Source organism: Hyla sarda, chromosome 11 (assembly GCF_029499605.1).
Source record: "Hyla sarda isolate aHylSar1 chromosome 11, aHylSar1.hap1, whole genome shotgun sequence".
Taxonomy (NCBI): domain Eukaryota; kingdom Metazoa; phylum Chordata; class Amphibia; order Anura; family Hylidae; genus Hyla; species Hyla sarda.
Window position 1 is genome coordinate 92,901,565 of NC_079199.1, and position 22,100 is coordinate 92,923,664.

At 46.8% G+C, this 22,100-nt stretch overlaps 1 protein-coding gene across 2 annotated transcripts in view; it reads right to left on the minus strand.

Moving 5' to 3' along the window:
• LOC130295818 (syntaxin-7-like) overlaps positions 1 to 21,302 on the minus strand; it is a 35,588-nt gene extending 14,286 nt beyond the window's left edge. The window contains exons 1-3 of one of the 2 annotated variants that reach the window (XM_056546994.1): positions 21,183 to 21,302; positions 7,378 to 7,517; positions 4,180 to 4,249 (exon numbers count right to left, since the gene is read on the minus strand). In XM_056546994.1, coding sequence (XP_056402969.1) covers positions 4,180 to 4,249; positions 7,378 to 7,456 — 149 coding nt within the window. In that variant the 5' untranslated portion in view covers positions 7,457 to 7,517; positions 21,183 to 21,302. Of the gene's footprint in view, positions 1 to 4,179; positions 4,250 to 7,377; positions 7,518 to 7,709; positions 7,733 to 21,182 lie in introns of those variants that run through there. The other variant, XM_056546995.1, reaches the window with a different exon arrangement.
• Positions 21,303 to 22,100: the final 798 nt, after the last annotated feature.

Consider the following 22,100-nt stretch of genomic DNA (forward strand, 5'->3'; position numbering starts at 1 on the left):
CTAGTGATGTCACGGCCACGCCCCCTCCATTCATGTCTATGGGAGGGGGCGTGACATCCGTCACGCCCCCTCCCATAAACATGAATGGAGGGAGCGTGGCTGTGACATCACTAGGGGGGCGTGGCCGTGACTTCACTTCCCCATCTCTGTGGCAGCCCCGGCACAGAATGCTGGGGGCTGCACCGAGATCGTGGGGGTCCCCAGTAGTGGGACCCCTGCGATCATACATCTTATCCCCCTACCCTTTGGATAGGGGATAAGATGCATAAAGCCAAAATACCCCTTTATCAATAATACACAGCTTAGAACATGTGAAGCTTTTTGGGGACTTCCAGACAGTAACCCCTGAGTAAGAACACTACAGCCAGCGTAGTCTGATAGGAAGAGAAAAGGTTAAAAAACCATGAGGACAGCTTCTCGTATAATCCCATATGGCTGATATTTAACCCATGCGAGTAAGGCCCCCACAGACAAGTGAACTCTCACCTGGTATAATGGTTAAAATATTGTGTCACCCCTGCTTGGGTCAACTGGGGAGTGAGCTGCTAGATAAGGAGGAAGCCTCGGAGCGGTATGTGCTTCAGGGACCCGTCAATAGAATCTTGCGAATCTTGCATAAAGGGGGCAACGTTTCAGCTGCCCATGCAGCCTATATAAAGCTGAATTGTTGCACATTATATACAAGATGTAAAAAAGCTACTTTCACAACTATGAAGTGCTGCAGTGAATCTATCTCAACTCTATCCACTGTCTATGGAAGCGCCATAGATACCCGAGTACAGCGATCATGTATCTCCGACTCTCCCATAGAGAATGCATTGAGTGTGTGCCAACAAGCAGCTCCAATATGGCAACAACTCTTTAGGGAAAACCCCAAAGGGGGACCCTAAACTAAGTACCCTCCCAAAAAAATGTAACCTTTATTAGTCACTTAAAAATTTTTGAAAAAATATCTAAAAGATTGTAATACATAAAATACACCACTAGGTGTCAGGACCGCACCACTGTTAAAATGACAGCTCCTATTTTTGACTCCATATTGTTATAACGAAAATGTTATGAGCTCATAGAGATTGTGCACTTTAAAAAGGTACCTGTCACCAAATAAACTAGGGCTGCAGCTAACCATTATTTTAATAATAATCGATTAGTTGCTGATTATTTCATCGATTAATCGGAAAAAATGTCAAAATGCCAAAAAAAAGGGGTCCAGGTGATTCTACTTGAAAAATTATGTACAATGGCCATAATAAAAGTTTATAGCATGTGATGTGACCAAACAGCAGCAATTTTGGATTTTTTTTTTTTTTTTAACGTTTACGCCGGTTGCAGTCATTATTAATGATCCTGTACAGAAACCAGCATAAATTTGATATTTTGCCGCATGGGTAATTGTCTGAACTATTAAAATAAAATGTTAATGATTCACTAATATTTTAATAGTTCAGACAGTTCGCCACGCGGTAGTATCAAATGTGTAAAAGAATAAGTTATTTAACTTTTTTTGTATAGAAATAGGAAAAAGGGGAGCTAATCTTTATTGGGGGAGCGGTTAATTTATATATTTTTTTGTAGCTTTTAATATAGCACTCCTATACACATGTGTATGTGCAGACTGCAGAGCATTGCTTTTACAGACCCTAGGGTGCAATGCTATGCAGTCTGCACATAACCCCCACGTATGTACATTCCTATACAGATGGGGGTATGTGCAGAGCATTGCACCCTTGTTTCCCCCCTTTAGACAGCAGGGCGACCCCACTTTAGACAACAAGGCCCCACGTAGACATTAGTAGCAGCCCCTCCAGTAGACGGCAGCCCCCACCCTTGTAGATAGCACTCACCTGCGGCTGTCCTCTGCCCCGTTCTCCCATCATGTCGTCCTATGGAGGAGCATGTGACATATACGTCACTCTGCATTCTCAGTAGCGTAATGCTGGGCGCGGGGGAGGAGGCGGAGTGACGTGTGTGTCACATGCTCCTCCATGGAACGGGATGCAGACGGGAGAACTGGAGAAGCAGGTATCGGTTTTGGTATCGGGGACACTGAACGAGTCCCCGATACCATGCAAATTGCTAGTATTGGCCCAATACTTCCATTCACTGCCGCCACCCTACATGTCCCTGCTGCTGCTCTACTCCTAGCGCAATTAGCGCACTGCCGGGTCATGTCTATTCTCTGCTGCTCATCTCCGTCGGGTACAGAGACGAGCAGAAAATAATAGACATGTCCCGGCATTGCGCTAGGAGTAGAGCAGCAGCGGGGACATGTCGAGCGGCGGCGGTCTGGAGAGAAGCTGTGGATTTTATGATGAATAAATCAATATCCTTAAAGGAAAACTGTCCGAAGGATAGGAGATAAGTTATAGATTGCTGGGGGTATGACCGCTGGGACCCCCGCGTTCTGCTGTACGGGCTGCGGCAGTCTGCTGGAATGGGGCGTTCCGTCCTCGCATGATGCAGCGGCCGACATGCCCCCCTCCATGTATCCCATAGACTGTCTGTCACAATTTCCTGCTGGGGACGACGCAGCACTTTCTGCAAACTGCAGCGGCTCGTACAGGAGATTGCGAGGGGCTCCAGCAGTCGCCCCCCCCCCACGATCTATAACTTATCCCCTATCCTTCAGATAGGGGATAAGTTATATTGCACTATAGTTCTGCTTTAAATAACTGAACACAGCAGAAAATAGGCATAATAAAAGCCACAGCTTAAATTTTGCATATTTTTTTCATATGCCTTTAAACAACAGGTCATTTTTTCATCCCATTTCCTAACGGTAGGGTCACACATTGCGTATACGCAGAGTATTTCACACTGTGCAAAATCCGCTACACAACAGAAAATCCGCTTCCTATTCTCCTATTAGCAGACACACAAGATTAACCCACGGCAGCCCTGTGTGCAGTGTGAGGTTTGGTGGCAGGCCTGAGCGTCCCAGTCACGACGGCACACTGGCCACACCCCCAAACCTCACTGCGCACACAGGGCTGCCGCAGGGCATTTGGAGCAGTGTGAATCACGCTGCATAGACGCAAATCTTTTCAAAAACAGTAGGTTTTAGTTTTGTCTGGTTTTTTTTCCAGTCATGTGATGCCATTTTGAAAAACTGCCACTTAAAGAGTGAAAAAAACACCAAAGGAAAAAATGCAGAGTGGGTTTGGAGTTCCATAAATTCCTATTAAAGGGGTACTCCAGTGGATTTTTTTTTTTTTTTTTTTAATTAACTGGTGTCAGAAAGTTACACAGATTTGTAAATTACTTCTATTAAAAAATCTTTACCCTTCCAGTACTTTTTAGTGGCTGTATGCTACAGAAGAAATTATTTTCTTTTCATATTTCTTTTTTGTCTTGACCACAGTGCTCTCTGCTGACACCTCTGTCCGTGTCAGGAACTGTCCAGAGCAGCATAGGATTGCAATGGGGATTTTCTCCTGCTCTGGACAGTTCCTGATACGGGCGTCAGGTGTCAGCAGAGAGCACTGTGGACAAGACAAAAAAGAAATTAAAAAAGAATTTCCTCTGTAGCATACAGCCGCTGAAAAGTACTGGAAGGATTAAGATTTTTTAATAGACGTCATTTACAAATCTGTTTAACTTTCTGGCACCAGTTGATTTAAAAAAAAAAAAATTATATATATGTGTATATATATATATATATATATATATATATATATATATATATATATATATATATTTCCATCGGAATAACCCTTTAAGCGAATAGTGCAGTGAAAAATAACTTATCCCCTATCCAAATGATAGGGGATAAGTTATAGATTGTGGGGGTCCAACCAATGGGATCCCCCACAATCTCCTGAACGGAGCCTCAGCAGTTTGCCGAAAGTGGCCGCACAGACCCCGCAAGAAGCCACGGCAGACACCCCCCCTCCATGTATCTCTATGGGATACATGGAGGGAACATCGGCTACCGCTCTGTGCAGGGGTCAGCACGCCCTCTTCCAGCAGACTGCCGAGACCCCATTCAGGAGATCTCGGGGTCCCGATCTATAACTTATCCACTATCCTTTGTATAGGGGGATAAGTTATCTTTTACTACACTACTCTTTTCACTTTCAGCCGACATTTAGCCGTGGCATTTTTGTCACCAAGGAAACGCTGTGTGTGAAGGGTTCTGTGTTGCCCACTATCTGGAGAGGACCGGGTGGGATTACTCACAGTTGGTTCTGTAGTTCGGAAGTGTCCTGGACGGTTCCCAGCTGGTTCACTATCCTCTGGATCTCGGCGGCTGCACGGAGAGAGAACAAACTACGTTATCAATCTGACGTTTCGTTTTGAGTATTTATAATAAGACGAATACAAAATAAGAAAAATGCGAAAAAAAGCTGCATTCTATTGTGGTTTATACTTCTTCTTATCTGGCCACATGGCTCCTAATGCGGCCGCGGCCTTCACTGAACCGATGGTCAAAGGTCAGATCAATGTTTAGGTCCTGAAGAACCCCCATATTATACCAGGGCTGTTATACCTTTTATTCTGGTCCTCTAGAGTAAGTTTCAGATGCACTGTACAGCAGTGGTCTCCAAACTGTGGACCTGCAGAGGTTGCAAAACTACAACTCCCAGCATGCCCGGACAGCCGTAGGCTGTCCGGGCATGCTGGGAGTTGTAGTTTTGCAACTTCTTTAGGTCTACAGTTTGGAAACCACTGCTGTACACTATGGGGGAGATTTATCAAAACCTGTCCAGAGGAAAAGTTGCTGAGTTGCCCATAGCAACCAATCAGATCGCTTCTTTCATTTTTTCAAAACTGAAAGAAGCGATCTGATTGGATGCTATTAGAGACGAGCGAACTTACAGTAAATTCGATTCGTCACGAACTTCTTGGCTTGGCGGTTGCTGACTTTTCCTGCATAAATTAGTTCAGCCTTCAGGTGCTCCGGTGGGCTGGAAAAGGTGGATACAGTCCTAGGAGACTCTTTCCAGCCCACCGGAGCACCGGAAAGCTGAACTAATTTATGCAGGATAGGTCATCAACTGCCGAGCCGAGAAGTTTGTGACGAATCGAATTTACTGTAAGTTCGCTCATCTCTAGTTGCTATGGGCAACTGGGCAACTTTTCCTCTGGACAGGTTTTGATAAATCTCCCCCTATAAGTCTGTCTTAAAAAAAAAAAACTTCTGACGTCATTAGGTGTGGTCTGGGTGCAGAGACCCCCCAACGATCGTTGTAACAAGCCAGGCGAAGTGCTTAGCTGAGCGCTTCTCTCCCTGTCTCTCTCCTCACTGCAGAAAGTCTATGGGCCTGTCTCCCTGACCGCCACCCATCAAAACTTTTGTATGACACGTCAAAAATTTCTGAGAATGACACTCAAAATAATTTTTTTTAAAAAGAGATCATGTGTTCGCAGTGACGGTGCTGACCGCCAACAAGCTGACACTGATGATCTGTCATCTGTCCTAAAGGTCGGCCCACCATATTACCCTTTCAGAAACCCCCTATGAACATAAACCAATCCTATAATTTTTTTTGTGTGTGTTCACTCCCTAAGGGTAGAGTCACAGGTAGCGCATCCGCAGCGTACTGACCGCAACTAAAGTGAGCCCCCTTGCTGTGCCCGTGCGTCCTGTTTTGTCTGCTCGTAGCAGAAATCCACCACTATGAGCAGACACACAGATCTACGAGTCGACGTGCGCATGCGCAGCGTACTCACAGACATCGTGGCATAGCTCAGGGAGCAGGGGAGCGACTGCGATGTCTTTGAGTACAATGCGCATGCGCGAGGTGACTCCCGGATCACTGTGTGTCTGCTCGTAGCAGCAGAGCAAAGCAGGACGCACGGGCACAACAGGAGGCTTCACATTAGGGCCAGTCAGTAGCGCATCGGCAGGGTCAAATAAGCTGTGGACGCGCTACCTGTGACCCTACCCCCTAGGCAGCATTCACGCTATGGAATTTCCAAGCAGAGACCAGGTCAGAAATTCTAATGGGACATTCCGATGCAGCAGCCTCCTATTGTTTCCAATGAGATTCTGCTGCAAGCTACTGAATTCTGAAATTAAAATTCCAGTCAGATATGCATGGAATGGTGACGGCTCATGTCCCACCGCCAGCTTAAAGGGGTACTCCGGGAGAAAACTTTTTTTTTTTTTTTTTTTTTTAAATGAACTGGTGCCAGAAAGTTAAACAGATTTGTAAATGACTTCTATTCAAAAATGGTTACCCTTCCAGGACTTTTTAGCAGCTATACAGCAGAGGAAATTCTTTCCTTTTTGAATTTCATTTTTGTCTTGTCCACAGTGCTTTCTGCTGACACCTCTGTCCGTGTCAGGAACTGTCCAGAGCAGCTTAGGTTTGCTATGAGGATTTTCTCCTGCTCTGGACAGTTCCTGATACGGGCATCAGGTGTCAGCAGAGAGCACTGTAGACAACACGAAAAAGAAATTCAAAAAGAAAAGAATTTCCTCTGTAGCATACAGCTGCTAAAAAGTACTGGAAGGGTAAAGATTTTGTAATATAAGTCATTTACAAATCTGTTTAACTTTCTGGCACCAGTTGATTTAAAAAATAAAAAAAAAAAGGTTTTCCCCAGGAGTACCCCTTTAATTCAGGTAAATCGTGTGAGTCTTACCCCTCTAGAGCTGTGGTATATCCAAGCATCCAAGCCGGAACAAGGACTATGAATAAGAACACACAGGGGCTAGAAACCCGTCAGTCTTTTTCGCTGTTTGATACCCTGATGCTGTTTACTTGCAATTTCATAAACACAGAAGTCATTATTCTTTTTTTTCTCTTGGTTTCATTGAGGGATTATGACCCTTTTTGTATTTGTTTTGTGTATAATTGTTATGTCTTAAACTAAAAAATTATTTAAAAAAAAGACTTTGAACAAAAATGATTCTACGGGAAGGAGAACTTCCGACGTGCGAGCTGACCAGCAACCTCCCATTGAGATCACTGTAATCTGCTCGGAAGTAATTCTGAGGGGAATGTCCCTTGTGTGCGTTGCCCCTAATAATCACGCAGCTAAAATAGGTGCAAAACTACAACTCCCAGCATGCTCGCACAGCCTTAGGCTGTGCGAGCATGCTGGGAGTTGTAGTTTTGAAACAGCTGTAGAGTCATGCATTGGGGAACAATGGGCTACAGTGTACAGAGCATCTTGAGGGCCCGGAGAGAAAATACTTTCCATCCCTGGTATGTCACATGACCCTTGTAGCTCATTTTACTAACCATCGAAATTCCCCAAATAAGAAAAAGACATTTGTAATACGAGAGCCGGAACACGGACGCTTCTCATGCGCTACATCACGCTTCTGATTTAAAACGCATTTAAGAAATTCTTAACATTTTTTTTTCATGCACCCTTTAAATTCTAACATATGGGGGATAAGTGTAGTAGACGTGAATGACGTACAGCCCTGTGTTATCCGCAGGATGTTGGAGGAGACTGTCTGTGCCAGCTGCGCTGGGTCCCGGATGGTACTATACGCCATGGCTGCGGTAGGTTGGCAATTCCGTTTCTCATTCAGGGACTTCGCGCCAATGCTTTAACACCTGAAAAAGAAAATACATAAAGCAATGACGCTCCCGAGTCTGCCGGCGATGGCCGACGGCCAACAAGATTATTTGTGGCTTTAACAATGCTCGGCAAACGGCGTGAGATTAAGCGCCGGCCAAATACTTCATATCTGGTGCTGGTAGGAGAAAGGGGCAAGGACAAAAATACACCTCATATCTAATATTTACCCCCTGCCAATGACCTCAGAGCAGTGTTTCCCCAACCAGTGTGCCTCCAGCTGTTGCAAAACTACAACTTCCAGCATGCCCGGACAGCCTTCGGCTGTCCGGGCATGCTGGGAGTTGTAGTTTTGCAACAGCTGGAGGCACACTGGTTGGGGAAACACTGCCTTACAGGATTGGCATTACATCCGGTGCCCATTTATATAGGGGGAGATTTATCAAAACCTGTCCAGAGGAAAAGATGCCCAGTTGCCCATAGCAACCAATCAGATCGCTTCTTTCATTTTCAACAAGGCCTTTGCAAAACGAAAGAAGCGATCTGATTGGTTGCTATGGGCAACTGGGCATCTTTTCCTCTGGACAGGTTTTGATAAATCTCCCCCTATATAAATGGGCACCGGATGTAATACCAATCCTGTAAATCTCCCCCCATAGAGTTTTCTATAGCCAGTCTCCTCAGGAGCGTAGGCCTCAGCCCTAAAACGCCATTTGGAAGTGTGTTAACCCTTCAGACCTGTCCGGTTCTAAGATTTATCAAGTCTTCTGCGGAGGATGAGGGGTGCAGAGGCTCGTAGCAACCTATGAGATTCCAGCTTCCATTGTTTAAAGGCAATCTGATTGGTTGCTACGGGCAACTGCACCACTATTCCTTACACTATATGGAGTCCAAATCCCAATATACCCTTGACCCACTCTGTATATACAGGGCCGAAGAGAACACTTTTAGGGCATATTAACCCAAGCCAAAAATTATTTAAGTGTATGCCTATTCAGCATAGGATCTGCTTGAATATATATCTCTCTCTCATATATATATATATATATATATATATAGATAGATAGATAGATAGATAGATAGATAGAGAGAGTTTTTTACTGTATATGCTCGGCCTATTACATGGTAATAAAAGCCTACTTGGCCGATAATCACGCCGCACCGCGAACGCCCCCCCGACCCACCGCACCGCATCGCACCCCCCACGGTAGTGCTGGGCGGTATACCGGTATGAACCGGATACCGTTTTTTTTTTCTCACACGGTATGGATTTTTGCCCATACCGCTATACCGGTCGGGCGCCTCCCCCACCCTCCGAGTCAATAAAAAAAAAAATGTAACTTACCCGTAATGGGGGTGGTCCAGACCATCCATCCTTCCTGTAGTGTCCGGCGGCATTCCGGGTGGAGGGTGAACCGGTCCGGGCTGTCCTTCTCCAGGGGTCCTCTTCTCCACTCCGGGCAGGCTCCGGCCTAGTAATGCAGCATAGACGCCGCTGCGCAGTGATGCCCGAGCGCAGCGACGTCTATGCTGCGTTACTAGGCCGGAGTGGAGAAGATGACCCCCGGAGAAGAAGGACAGCCCGGACCGGTTCACCCTCCACCCGGAATGCCGCCGGACACTACAGGAAGGATGGATGGATGGATGGCCCGGACCACCCTGACAGGCAGGGGGAGAGAAGCGGGTGGCGGTGGCGGCGGCCTATGGCACCGCAAAAGCCACTGCAGTGCATTGATTTAAAGCGCCCGCTTTAAATCAATGATCTGCAGCGGTGTCGCGGGGGGGATAAATAGCCGATAACTTATACCGGAATATCGGTATAAGTTATCGGCTATCGGCCCTAACCTCCACCGATTATCGGTATCAGCCCTAAAAAAAACATATCGGTCAATCCCTAGTATATACCCCGATGGGGACAGCGCTGGGCTAATAATTGGGGGGGGGGGGGCAGAACAGCGCTCGCGGGCAACATATGATAAGTTACCCCATGTGGGGACAGCGCAGCGCTGATTCATTAATTCATTCCCGAGGGGGAGGGGGTAAACAGGTATTGCGGTATGGGTTAAAATTCATATCATGCAGCACAAAAATGTCGGTATTCGGTATGAACCGGTATACCGCCCAGCACTACTGTGGTGTACCCGCACCAGATCCATCCACTTTAATGGACCAAACGTAGTCTATTAATCCAAGTACTGAAAATATACTTTTCTAGGGAATGTAGTTAAAGGGGTACTCCGGTGGAATCAACTGGTGCCAGAAAAGTCAACAGATTAGTAAATGACTTCTATTAAAAAAATCTTTACCCTTCCAGTACTTTTTAGCAGCTGTATGCTACAGAGGAAATTCTTTTCTTTTTGAATATCTTTTTTTGTCTTGTCCACAGTGCCCTCTGCTGACACCCTTGTCCGTGTCAGGAACTGTCCAGAGCAGGAGAAAATCCCCATTGCAAACCTATGCTGCTCTGGATAGTTCCTGACATGGACAAGGGTGTCAGCAGAGAGCACTGTGGACAAGACAAAGAAGATATTCAAAAAGTAAAGAATTTCCTCTGTAGCATACAGCTGCTAAAAAGTACTGGAAGGGTAAAGATTTTTTAATAGAAGTCATTTACAAATCTGTTTATTATTCTGGCACCAGTTGATGTTTTCCACCGGAGTACCCCTTTAATCCTGTAAAAACAATGGAACCAAACGGAAACCCCACGGATCATGCAACAGAATGCCCAGCTCAGTTCGCCATTGCTGAACAGAATTTGCGACTGAGGCCCCTAATGGAGCCTTCAACACTGATGTCAACGTAGCCTAATGGAGCCTCCAAAATCAGGGATGTGGAAATCCTATCACCTGACGCCCGGGACATGCAGTTCTGGCCGCGGGGCAGGTGAATTTTTTATGCATTTAGCCCATTTAGGCTGGACCGACTTCCCTGTCTGATTTTAATACGCTGGCGCTCAGGGTGTATGGAGCGGGCTCTTTACTCAAGCCGCCCCCTTACCCAGCAACCTCCGGCTGATTCCTGTAGCTGGGGCCGCTGCTAATAGCCGGCATGTAGCGATCGCCGCGGCCGGCTATTAACCCCTTAAGGACTCAGCCCATTTTGGCCTTAAGGACTCAGACAATTTAATTTTTACGTTTTCATTTTTTCCTCCTCGCCTTCTAAAAATCATAACTCTTTTATATTTTCATCCACAGACTAGTATGAGGGCTTGTTTTTTGCGCGACCAGTTGTCCTTTGTAATGACATAACTCATTATATCATAAAATGTATGGCGCAACCAAAAAACACTATTTTTGTGGGGAAATTAAAACGAAAAACGCAATTTTGCTAATTTTGGAAGGTTTCGTTTTCACGCCGTACAATTTATGGTAAAAATGACGTGTGTTCTTTATTCTGAGGGTCAATACGATTAAAATGACACCCATTATTACATACTTTTATATTATTGTTGTGCTTAAAAAAAAATCACAAACTTTTTAACCAAATTAGTACGTTTATAATCCCTTTATTTTGACGACCTATAACTTTTTTATTTTTCCGTATAAGCGGCGGTATGGGGGCTCATTTTTTGCGCCATGATCTGTACTTTTTTTTGATACCACATTTGCATATAAAAAACTTTTAATACATTTTTTATAATTTTTTTTTTTTATAAAATGTATAAAAAAAGTAGGAATTTTGGACTTTATTTTTTTTTTCGTTCACACCGTTAACCGTACGGGATCATTAACATTTTATTTTAATAGTTCGGACATTTACGCACGCGGCGATACCAAATATGTCTATAAAAAATTATTTTTACGCTTTTTAGGGGTAAAATTGGAAAAAACGGACGTTTTACTTTTTTATTGGGGGAGGGGATTTTTCACTTTTTTTTACTTTTACATTTTTTTTACACTTGAATAGTCCCCATAGGGGACTATTCATAGCAATACCATGATTGCCAATACTGATCTGTTCTATGTATAGGACATAGAACAGATCAGTATTATCGGTCATCTCCTGCTCTGGTCTGCTCGATCACAGACCAGAGCAGGAGACGCCGGGAGCCGCACGGAGGAAGGTGAGGGGACCTCCGTGCGGCGTTATGAATGATCGGATCCCCGCAGCAGCGCTGCGGGCGATCCGATCATTCATTCAAATCGCGAACTGCCGCAGATGCCGGGATCTGTATTGATCCCGGCACCTGAGGGGTTAATGGCGGACGCCCGCGAGATCGCGGGCGTCGGCCATTGCCGGTGGGTCCCTGGCTGCGATCAGCAGCCGGGATCAGCCGCGCATGACACGGGCATCGCTCCGATGCCCGCGGTTATGCTTAGGACGTAAATGTACGTCCTGGTGCGTTAAGTACCACCGCACCAGGACGTACATTTACGTCCTGCGTCCTTAACCCCTTAAGGACCAAGGGCGTACAGGTACGCCTTTGCTCCCTGGTACTTAAGGACCAAGGGCGTACCTGTACGCCCGTGGGAATTTCGGTCCCCACCGCGCGCCGGGCGGGGATCGCGCCGGGGTGACTGCTGATATCTATCAGCAGACACCCCGCGCAAATGCCCAGGGGGGTCATTAGACCCCCCATGTCGGCGATCGGCGCAAATCGCAAGTGAATTCACACTTGCGATTTGCGCCGATTCCGGGTCATACGGGTCTATGGTGACCCGGAATAGAAGGGGGATCGCGGGTGTCCTAGACACCCACGATCCCCCTGTAGCGATAGGAGTGAGGTGGCAGAGTTGCCACCCCTCCTATCTCTGCTATTGGTGGTCTAGACGCGACCACCAATAGCAGATCGGGGGCGGAGGGGTTTACTTTCGGTTTCCCCGTCCTGCCCTCCCACAATAGGCGGGGCAGGACGGGGAAACCGACAGGGACCGGCGCCGAAGATCCACTTACCCATCGGCGACGGCAGCGGCGACGATCAGCGGCGGCAGCGGGCGACGATCGGCGGAAGAAGAGGACCGCGACGCAGCTCCCTGGATCCAACGGAAGCCGGTGAGTTACTTAGCAACATCTGGAGGGCTACAGTCTGAGACCACTATAGTGGTCTCTAAACTGTAACCCTCCAGATGTTGCAAAACTACAACTCCCAGCATGCCCAGAGAGCTGTTTAGGCTTGCTGGGAGTTGCAGTTTTGCAACAGCTGGAGGTCTACAGTTTGAGACCACTGCAAAGTGATCTCTATACTGTGCACCTCCAGATCTTGCAAAACTACAACTCCCAGCATGCCCAGACAGCAGTTTGCTGTCTGGGCATGCTGGGAGTTGTAGTTTGGCAACATCTGGAGGTCCACAGTTTGGAGACCACTATGCAGTGGTCTCTAAACTATAGCTCTACAGATGTTGCAAAACTGCAACTCCCAGCAAGCCTAAACAGCTCTCTGGGCATGCTGGGAGTTGTAGTTGCGATCCCTCCAGCTGTTGCATAACTACATCTCCCAGCATGCCTTTCGGCGATCAGTACATGCTGGGAGTTGAAGTTTTGCAACAGCTGGAGGCACACTGGTTGGAAAATACTGAGTTAGGTAACAGAACCTAACTGAAGGTTTTCCAACCAGTGTGCCTCCAGCTGTTGCAAAAGTACAACTCCCAGCATGCACGGTCTGTCAGTACATGCTGGGAGTTGTAGTTTTGAAACAGCTGGAGGTTTGCCCCCCCCATGTGAACGTACAGGGTACATTCACACTGGCGGGTTTACAGTAAGTTTTCTGCTTCAAGTTTGGGCTGTGGCAAATTTTTCACCGCAGCGCAAACTCCTAGCGGTAAATTCACTGTAAACCCGCCAGTGTAAACGTACCCTAAAAACACTACACTACACATAATAAAGAGTAAAACACAACATATACACCCCCTTACACTGTCCCCCTAATAAAAAATTAAAAAACGTATTGTACGGCAGTGTTTCCAAAACAGAGCCTCCAGCTGTTGCAAAACAACAACTCCCAGCATTTCCGGACAGCCACTGACTGTCCAGGCATGCTGGGAGTTTAGCAACAGCTGGAGGCACCCTGTTTGGGAATCACTGGCGTAGAATACCCCTATGTCCACCCCTGTGCAATCCCTAATTTAGTCCTCAAATGCCCATGGCGCTCTCTCACTTCGGAGCCCTGTCGTATTTCAAGGAAACAGTTTAGTGCCACATATGGGGTATTTCCGTACTCAGGAGAAATTGCGTTACTAATTTTGGGGGCTTTTTTTCCTTTTACCCCTTATGAAAAAGAAAAGTTGGGTCTACACCAGCCTGTTAGTGTAAAAAAAAATTTTTTTTTACATTAACGTGCTGGCGTTGTCCTTTACTTTTTATTTTCACGGGAGGTAAAAGGAAAAAAAGACCCCCAAAATTTGTAACGCAATTTCTCCTGAGTACGGAGATACCCCATATGTGGGCGTAAAATGCTCTGCGGACGCACAACAAGGCTCAGGAGTGAGAGCGCACCATGTACATTTGAGGCCTAAATTGGTGATTTGCACAGGGGTGGCTGATTTTACAGCGGTTCTGACATAAGCGCAAAACAATAAATACAGACATGTGACCCCATTTTGGAAACAAAACCCCTCACGGAACGTAACAAGAGGTATAGTGAGCCTGAACACCCCACAGGTGTTTGACAAATTTTCATTAAAGTTGGATGGGAAAATGAAAAAAAAAATTTTTCTTCACTAAAATGCTGGTGTCACCCTAAATTTTTCATTTTCACAAGGGAAAATAAAAAAAAGCCCCCCAAAATTTGTAACCCAATTTCTTCTGAGTAAGAGCATACCCCATATGTGGATGTAAAGTGCTCTATGGGTGCACTACAATGCTCAGAAGAGAGGGAGCGCCATTGGGATTTTGAAGATAAAATTTGCGGAATTGAAGGCCACTTGTGTTTACAAAGCCCCCATGGTACCAGAACAATGGACCCCCCCCATATGTGACCCCATTTTGGAAACTACACCCCTCATGTAATGTAATAAGGGGCGCAGTGAGCATTTACGCCCCACAGGTGTCTGACAGATTTTTGGAACAGTGATCCGTGAAAATAAAAAATGTAATTTTCCATTTGCACAGCCCACTGTTCCAAAGATCTGTCAAACGCCAGTGGGGTGTAAATGCTCACTGCACCACTTATTAAATTCTGTGAGGGGTGTAGTTTCCAAAATGGGGTCACATGTGGGGGGGGGGGTCCACTGTTCTGGCACCACGGGGGGCTTTGTAAATGCACATGGCCCCTGACTACCATTCCAAACGAATTCTCTTTCCAAAAGCTCAATGGTGCTCCTCCTCTTCTGAGCATTGTAGTTCACCCGTAGTGCACTTCAGGTCCACTTATGGGGTACCTCCATACTCAGAAGAGATGGGGTTACAAATTTTGGGGGGTATTTTCTGCTATTAACCCTTGCAAAAATGTGAAATTTGGGGGGAAACACACATCTTAGTGAAAAAAAAATATATATTTTTTTACATATGCAAAAGTCGTGAAACCCGTGTGGGGTATTAAGGCTCACTTTATTCCTTGTTACGCTCCTCAAGGGGTCTAGTTTCCAAAATGGTATGCCATGTGTTTTTTTTTTTTTTTGCTGTTCTAACACCATAGGGGCTTCCTAAATGCGACATGCCCCCCGAGCAAAATTTGCTCTCAAAAAGTCAAATATCACTCCTTCTCTTCGGAGCATTGTAGTTCGCCCGTAATGCACTTCATGCCAACTTATGGGGTGCCTCCATACTCAGAAGAGATGGGGTTACAAATTTTGGGGGGTATTTTCTGCTATTAACCCTTGCAATAATGCGAAATTTGGGGGGAAACACACATTTTAGTGAAATTTTTTTTAATTTTTTTTACATATGCAAAAGTCGTGAAACACCTGTGGGGTATTAAGGCTCACTTTATTCCTTGTTATGTTCCCCAAGGGGTCTAGTTTCCAAAATGGTATGCCATGTGGGTTATTTTTGCTGTTCTGGCACCATAGGGGCTTCCTAAATGCAACATGCCCCCCAAAAACCATTTCTGAAAAACGTACTCTCCAAAATCCCCTTCTCGCTCCTTCGCTTCTGAGCCCTCTACTGTGCCCGCCGAACACTTTACATAGACATATGAGGTATGTGCTTACTCGAGAGAAATTGGGCTACAAATACAAGTATACATTTTCTCCTTTTACCCCTTGTAAAAATTCAAAAATTGGGTTTACAAGAACATGCGAGTGTAAAAAATAAAGATTGTGAATTTTCTCCTTCACTTTGCTGCTATTCCTGTGAAACACCTAAAGGGTTAAAACACTTACTGATTGTAATTTTGAATACTTTGGGGGGTGTAGTTTTTATAATGGGGTCATTTGTGGGGTATTTCTAATGGGAAGACCCTTTAAATCCACTTCAAACCTGAACTGGTCTCTGAAAAAAAGCGAGGTTCAAAATTTTGTGAAAAATTGGAAAAGTGCTGCTGAACTTTGAAGCCCTCTGGTGTCTTCCAAAAGTAAAAACACATCAATTTTATGATGCAAACATAAAGTAGACATATTGGAAATGTGAATAAAATAAAAAAATATTTTGAATATCCATTTTCCTTACAAGCAGAGAGCTTCAAAGTTAGAAAAATGCAAAATTTTCAGATTTTTCATCAAATTTTGTGATTTTTCACCAAGTAAGGATGCAAGTTACCACAAAATTTTACCACTATGTTAAAGTAGAATATGTCACGAAAAAACAATCTCGGAATCAGATTGATAACTAAAAGCATTCCAGAGTTATTAATGTTTAAAGTGACAGTGGTCAGATGTGCAAAAAACGCTCTGGTCCTAAGGTGTAAAATGGCCTGGTCCTTAAGGGGTTAAGGGGTACTCGCGTGGAAAAAAAATTTTTTTTTTTTTTTAAATCAACTGGTGCCAGAAAGTTAAACAGATTTGTAAATCACTTCTATTAAAAAATCTTAATCCTTCCAATAGTTATTAGCTTCTGAAGTTGAGTTGTTGTTTTCTGCCTAACTGCTGTCTGATGACTCACGTCCCGGGAGCTGTGCAGTTCCTATGGGGATATTCTCCCATCATGCACAGCTCCCGGGACGTGACATCATCATTGAGCAGTTAGACAGAAGACTTCAGAAGCTAATAACTATTGGAAGGATTAAGATTTTTTAATAGAAGTAATTTACAAATACTTTCCGGAGCCAGTTGATATATATAAAAAAAGATTTTGCCTGGAAAACCCCTTTAAGCCTTCCAGTACTTTTTAGGGGCTGTATACTAAAGAGAAATCCAAAAAAGAAATGCATTTCCTCTGATGTAATGACCACAGTGCTCTCTGCTGACATCTCTGTCCATTTTAGGAACTGTCCAGAGCAGGAGAAAATCCCCATAGCAAACATATGCTGCTCTGGACAGTTCCTAAAATGGACAGCAGAGGTCAGCAGAGAGCACTGTGGTCATGACATCAGAGGAAATGCATTTCTTTTTGGATTTCTCTTTAGTATACATCCCCTAAAAAGTACTGGAAGGATTAAGATTTTTTAATAGAAGTGATTTACAAATCTGTTTAACTTTCTGGCACCAGTTAATTTGAAAAAAAAAATTTCCACGGGAGTACCCCTTTAAGCCTTTAGATCACCGCTGTCAAAAATGACAGCCACGTCTAAAGGGACCTTTTAACCATCCTCAGTGTTCTAGTGGGGTGGATCACCCTTAATTGCAGGGGGGTGATCCACTGTGGAAGTAGCAGGAGGACTTACCTCTCCTCCCATGGCTGCTGTGGATCTGCATTTGATTGAGCCTGCCTGGAGCAGGCTAAACCAAATGAGCACAGATGAATTGAGTTCAATAGAACTGCATTGATCTGTATGAGGAATCTAATGATTTCTCCTTAAATTAGTCCCCTTAGGGAGGGAACTTTAAAAGGGGTAATCCGCTGCTCAGCATTTGGAACAAACTGTTCTGAACGCTGGAGCCGGGAGTTAGTGACGTCATAGCCCCGCCCCCAAACCGTCACACCACACCCCAAGTCTACGGGAGGGGGCATGACGACTGTCACGCCCCCTTCCATAGACTTGCATTGAGGGGGCGGGGCGTGTTGTCATGAGGTGGCGGGGCTATGACATCACGAGCAAAAAGTTTGAAAAACACACATTATTAACCCCTTCCATATTAGGAAGAGGAAGAGACTACCTCGAAACACGTGTAGGGGTGCGGCAGGGTGTACCCCACAATACCGGATGTAGGTAAATATACCTGGTAAACGCCATACGGCAGTGGTCTCCCACCTGCAGACCTCCAGATGTTGCAAAACTACAACTCCCAGCATGCCCGGACAGCCAACGGCTGTCCGGGCATGCTGGAAGTGGTAGTTTTGCAACATCTGGAGGTCCGCAGGTTGGAGACCACTGCCATACAGCATTGCATTATACAGGTTTGGTCACAGATCGGTGCACATTGGTCAGTTATGACCGGTATATTCTGAGGGGTGATTCCTCCTTGTGTTTGGGGTATATGTGTTTTAAGGGTGGGATGTTTTTAGGGGGCGGAGTCCTTGTCTCTTGCAATGTTGTGAAATTTCATAAATAAAGTTTGGAATTTTGTATTGTCAGTTTTGTAGGTTGTTACAGATGTCAGCCTCGTAGTTCTGCCCCGACACATCTGGCCTATGGTCAGTGATGCAAAACGTTACTGTAAATCTATTCATGTTATTATTGGGAAAAAAGAGGAACCAAAACCAAATTCATCTTCACTGCTGATGCAAGAGCCAAACAACTCCGCGCCGCTGCGGCCAAACAACTGTGGTTTTTGCTCTGATATGCATGGTCAGACGTGAGGGCTTTTATCAGTGGTGTCAAAATTGTGGCCTTCCAGCTGTGGCCAAACTACAACTCCCAGCATGCCTGGACAGTGTTTCCCTGGTTTGGAAAACCTGACTGGACTAGGCCAATGAACCATGCAGTCACATGACCAGGTAATAATAAAGCCCCCCCCAAACACACACACACACCTGTCACATGACCCGGTAATACCAGAACCCTCACCCCAGCAGTCACATGACCCGGTAATAATACAGCCCCTCACCCCAGCAGTCACATGACCCGGTAATACCAGAACCCTCACCCCAGCAGTCACATGACCCGGTAATAATACAGCCCCTCACCCCAGCAGTCACATGACCCGGTAATAATACAGCCCCTCACCCCTGCAGTCACATGACCCGGTAATACCAGAACCCTCACCCCTGCAGTCACATGACCCGGTAATACCAGAACCCTCACCCCTGCAGTCACATGACCCGGTAATACCAGAACCCTGACCCCAGCAGTCACATGACCCGGTAATACTAGAACCCTCACCCCAGCAGTCACATGACCCGGTAATACCAAAACCCTCACCCCAGCAGTCACATGACCCGGTAATAATACAGCCCCTCACCCCAGCAGTCACATGACCCGGTAATAATACAGCCCCTCACCCCAGCAGTCACATGACCCGGTAATAATACAGCCCCTCACCCCAGCAGTCACATGACCCGGTAATAATACAGCCCCTCACCCCAGCAGTCACATGACCCGGTAATAATACAGCCCCTCACCCCAGCAGTCACATGACCCGGTAATAATACAGCCCCTCACCCCAGCAGTCACATGACCCGGTAATAATACAGCCCCTCACCCCAGCAGTCACATGACCCGGTAATAATACAGCCCCTCACCCCAGCAGTCACATGACCCGGTAATAATACAGCCCCTCACCCCAGCAGTCACATGACCCGGTAATAATACAGCCCCTCACCCCAGCAGTCACATGACCCGGTAATAATACAGCCCCTCACCCCAGCAGTCACATGACCCGGTAATACCAGAACCCTCACCCCAGCAGTCACATGACCCGGTAATACCAGAACCCTCACCCCATCAGTCACATGACCCGGTAATACCAGAACCCTCACCCCAGCAGTCACATGACCCGGTAATACCAGAACCCTCACCCCAGCAGTCACATGACCCGGTAATACCAGAACCCTCACCCCAGCAGTCACATGACCCGGTAATACCAGAACCCTCACCCCAGCAGTCACATGACCCGGTAATATCAGAACCCTCACCCCAGCAGTCACATGACCCGGTAATACCAGAACCCTCACCCCAGCAGTCACATGACCCGGTAATACCAGAACCCTCACCCCAGCAGTCACATGACCCGGTAATAATACAGCCCCTCACCCCAGCAGTCACATGACCCGGTAATAATACAGCCCCTCACCCCAGCAGTCACATGACCTGGTAATACTAGAACCCTCACCCCAGCAGTCACATGACCCGGTAATACCAGAACCCTCACCCCAGCAGTCACATGACCCGGTAATAATACAGCCCCTCACCCCAGCAGTCACATGACCCGGTAATAATACAGCCCCTCACCCCAGCAGTCACATGACCTGGTAATACTAGAACCCTCACCCCAGCAGTCACATGACCCGGTAATATCAGAACCCTCACCCCTGCAGTCACATGACCCGGTAATAATACAGCCCCTCACCCCAGCAGTCACATGACCCGGTAATACTAGAACCCTGACCCCAGCAGTCACATGACCCGGTAATATCAGAACCCTCATCCCAGCAGTCACATGACCCGGTAATATCAGAACCCTCACCCCTGCAGTCACATGACCCGGTAATAATACAGCCCCTCACCCCAGCAGTCACATGACCCGGTAATACCAGAACCCTCACCCCAGCAGTCACATGACCCGGTAATATCAGAACCCTCATCCCAGCAGTCACATGACCCGGTAATAATACAGCCCCTCACCCCAGCAGTCACATGACCCGGTAATACCAAAACCCTCACCCCAGCAGTCACATGACCCGGTAATACCAGAACCATCACCCCAGCAGTCACATGACCCGGTAATACCAGAACCCTCACCCCAGCAGTCACATGACCCGGTAATAATACAGCCCCTCACCCCAGCAGTCACATGACCCGGTAATAATACAGCCCCTCACCCCAGCAGTCACATGACCCGGTAATACCAGAACCCTCACCCCAGCAGTCACATGACCCGGTAATACCAGAACCCTCACCCCAGCAGTCACATGACCCGGTAATACCAGAACCCTCACCCCAGCAGTCACATGACCCGGTAATACCAGAACCCTCACCCCAGCAGTCACATGACCCAGTAATAATACAGCCCCTCACCCCAGCAGTCACATGACCCAGTAATAATACAGCCCCTCACCCCAGCAGTCACATGACCCGGTAATAATACAGCCCCTCACCCCAGCAGTCACATGACCCGGTAATACCAGAACCCTCACCCCAGCAGTCACATGACCCGGTAATAATACAGCCCCTCACCCCAGCAGTCACATGACCCAGTAATAATACAGCCCCTCACCCCAGCAGTCACATGACCCGGTAATACCAGAACCCTCACCCCTGCAGTCACATGACCCGGTAATAATACAGCCCCTCACCCCAGCAGTCACATGACCCGGGTTCCCAACCCTATGATTTCCTGATTTCAAGGGAGGCTCCAGGGATAGCACCGATCACGTGACACCGCCCCATTCTGTGCCCGCCGCACCCTCAGTACCGGGCAGCAGGGATGCCCCTCCCGCTATAGGTAACGCAGTGCTGCCGCTGTCCGTGTCCCTGGGGCTCGGGCTCCCGGTATACGGATACAATGCGGGCGGAGGGCGGTAGAGACTATACAGGAGGTGCCCGCCCCGTGCCCCTCCACCAGCCTCACCTGTCTCCGGCGGCCTCCGTCTGCTCACTCCCTGGTGACGGACGGCCGCGCATACTCAGTGCTGGAGGGGGGAGGAGCCGGGGATCAGCTGATCTGTCACTGACAGCTCCGGAGGGGGGGGGGGGGATATACATAATAAAGATCACATAGAGCTGACTTATACACTGATATGACCAATCATACCTTCATATAGCGCCCTCTACAGGGCATAATCTCACCATACACTTCATACAAGTCATTACACTGCACTTACACCCACTGAACACAGGGGGCGTCTTCTTTAATACCTTCTCTTGGTCACAGCAGAGTCTACTGCACTCCCTAGTGCCCCACATAAATAGAGGCTCCTTACTGCCCTATAGTAATGGCACCCCTTAATGCCCCTCCCCCACAGTAATGGCATGCCCACACATAGCAATAGTGTGCCCACACTCAGTGTCCTGCACATAGTCATCGTGCCTTATAATGTCCCCAGTCATTGATGAAAATGTCCCCTAAGTGTCCTTAGCGCAGTCATAAAATAGAAATGCATCTTGTGCATAGAGCTTTCTGAGCATTGTATGGTGACCTTGGCAACTATACCACCCGAAATGTGTGGGAGTCCACTGTTACAGTTATGACCCTCCAGAGACCACTGGTAAACCCAAGATGGCCATTTCAACTTTACAGCATGGCTCTATATAGAATACTCACACAGATAACACAATAGAGGCAAGCTCACTGGTCTTTTCCACCCAGTCTATGGAGTTAATACCGCTTGCTTTCCCCAGTTCCCTATCTAGGCCTTGGGATGGTGGAACATTTGGTGCCAATCACTTACCCCCACTTTTAGGCTGGGTTCACACCACGTTTTTGCAATACAGTTCCTGTATACGTTTTCAATTTGGAACCGGTTGTATCCGTTTTGCATCTTATACG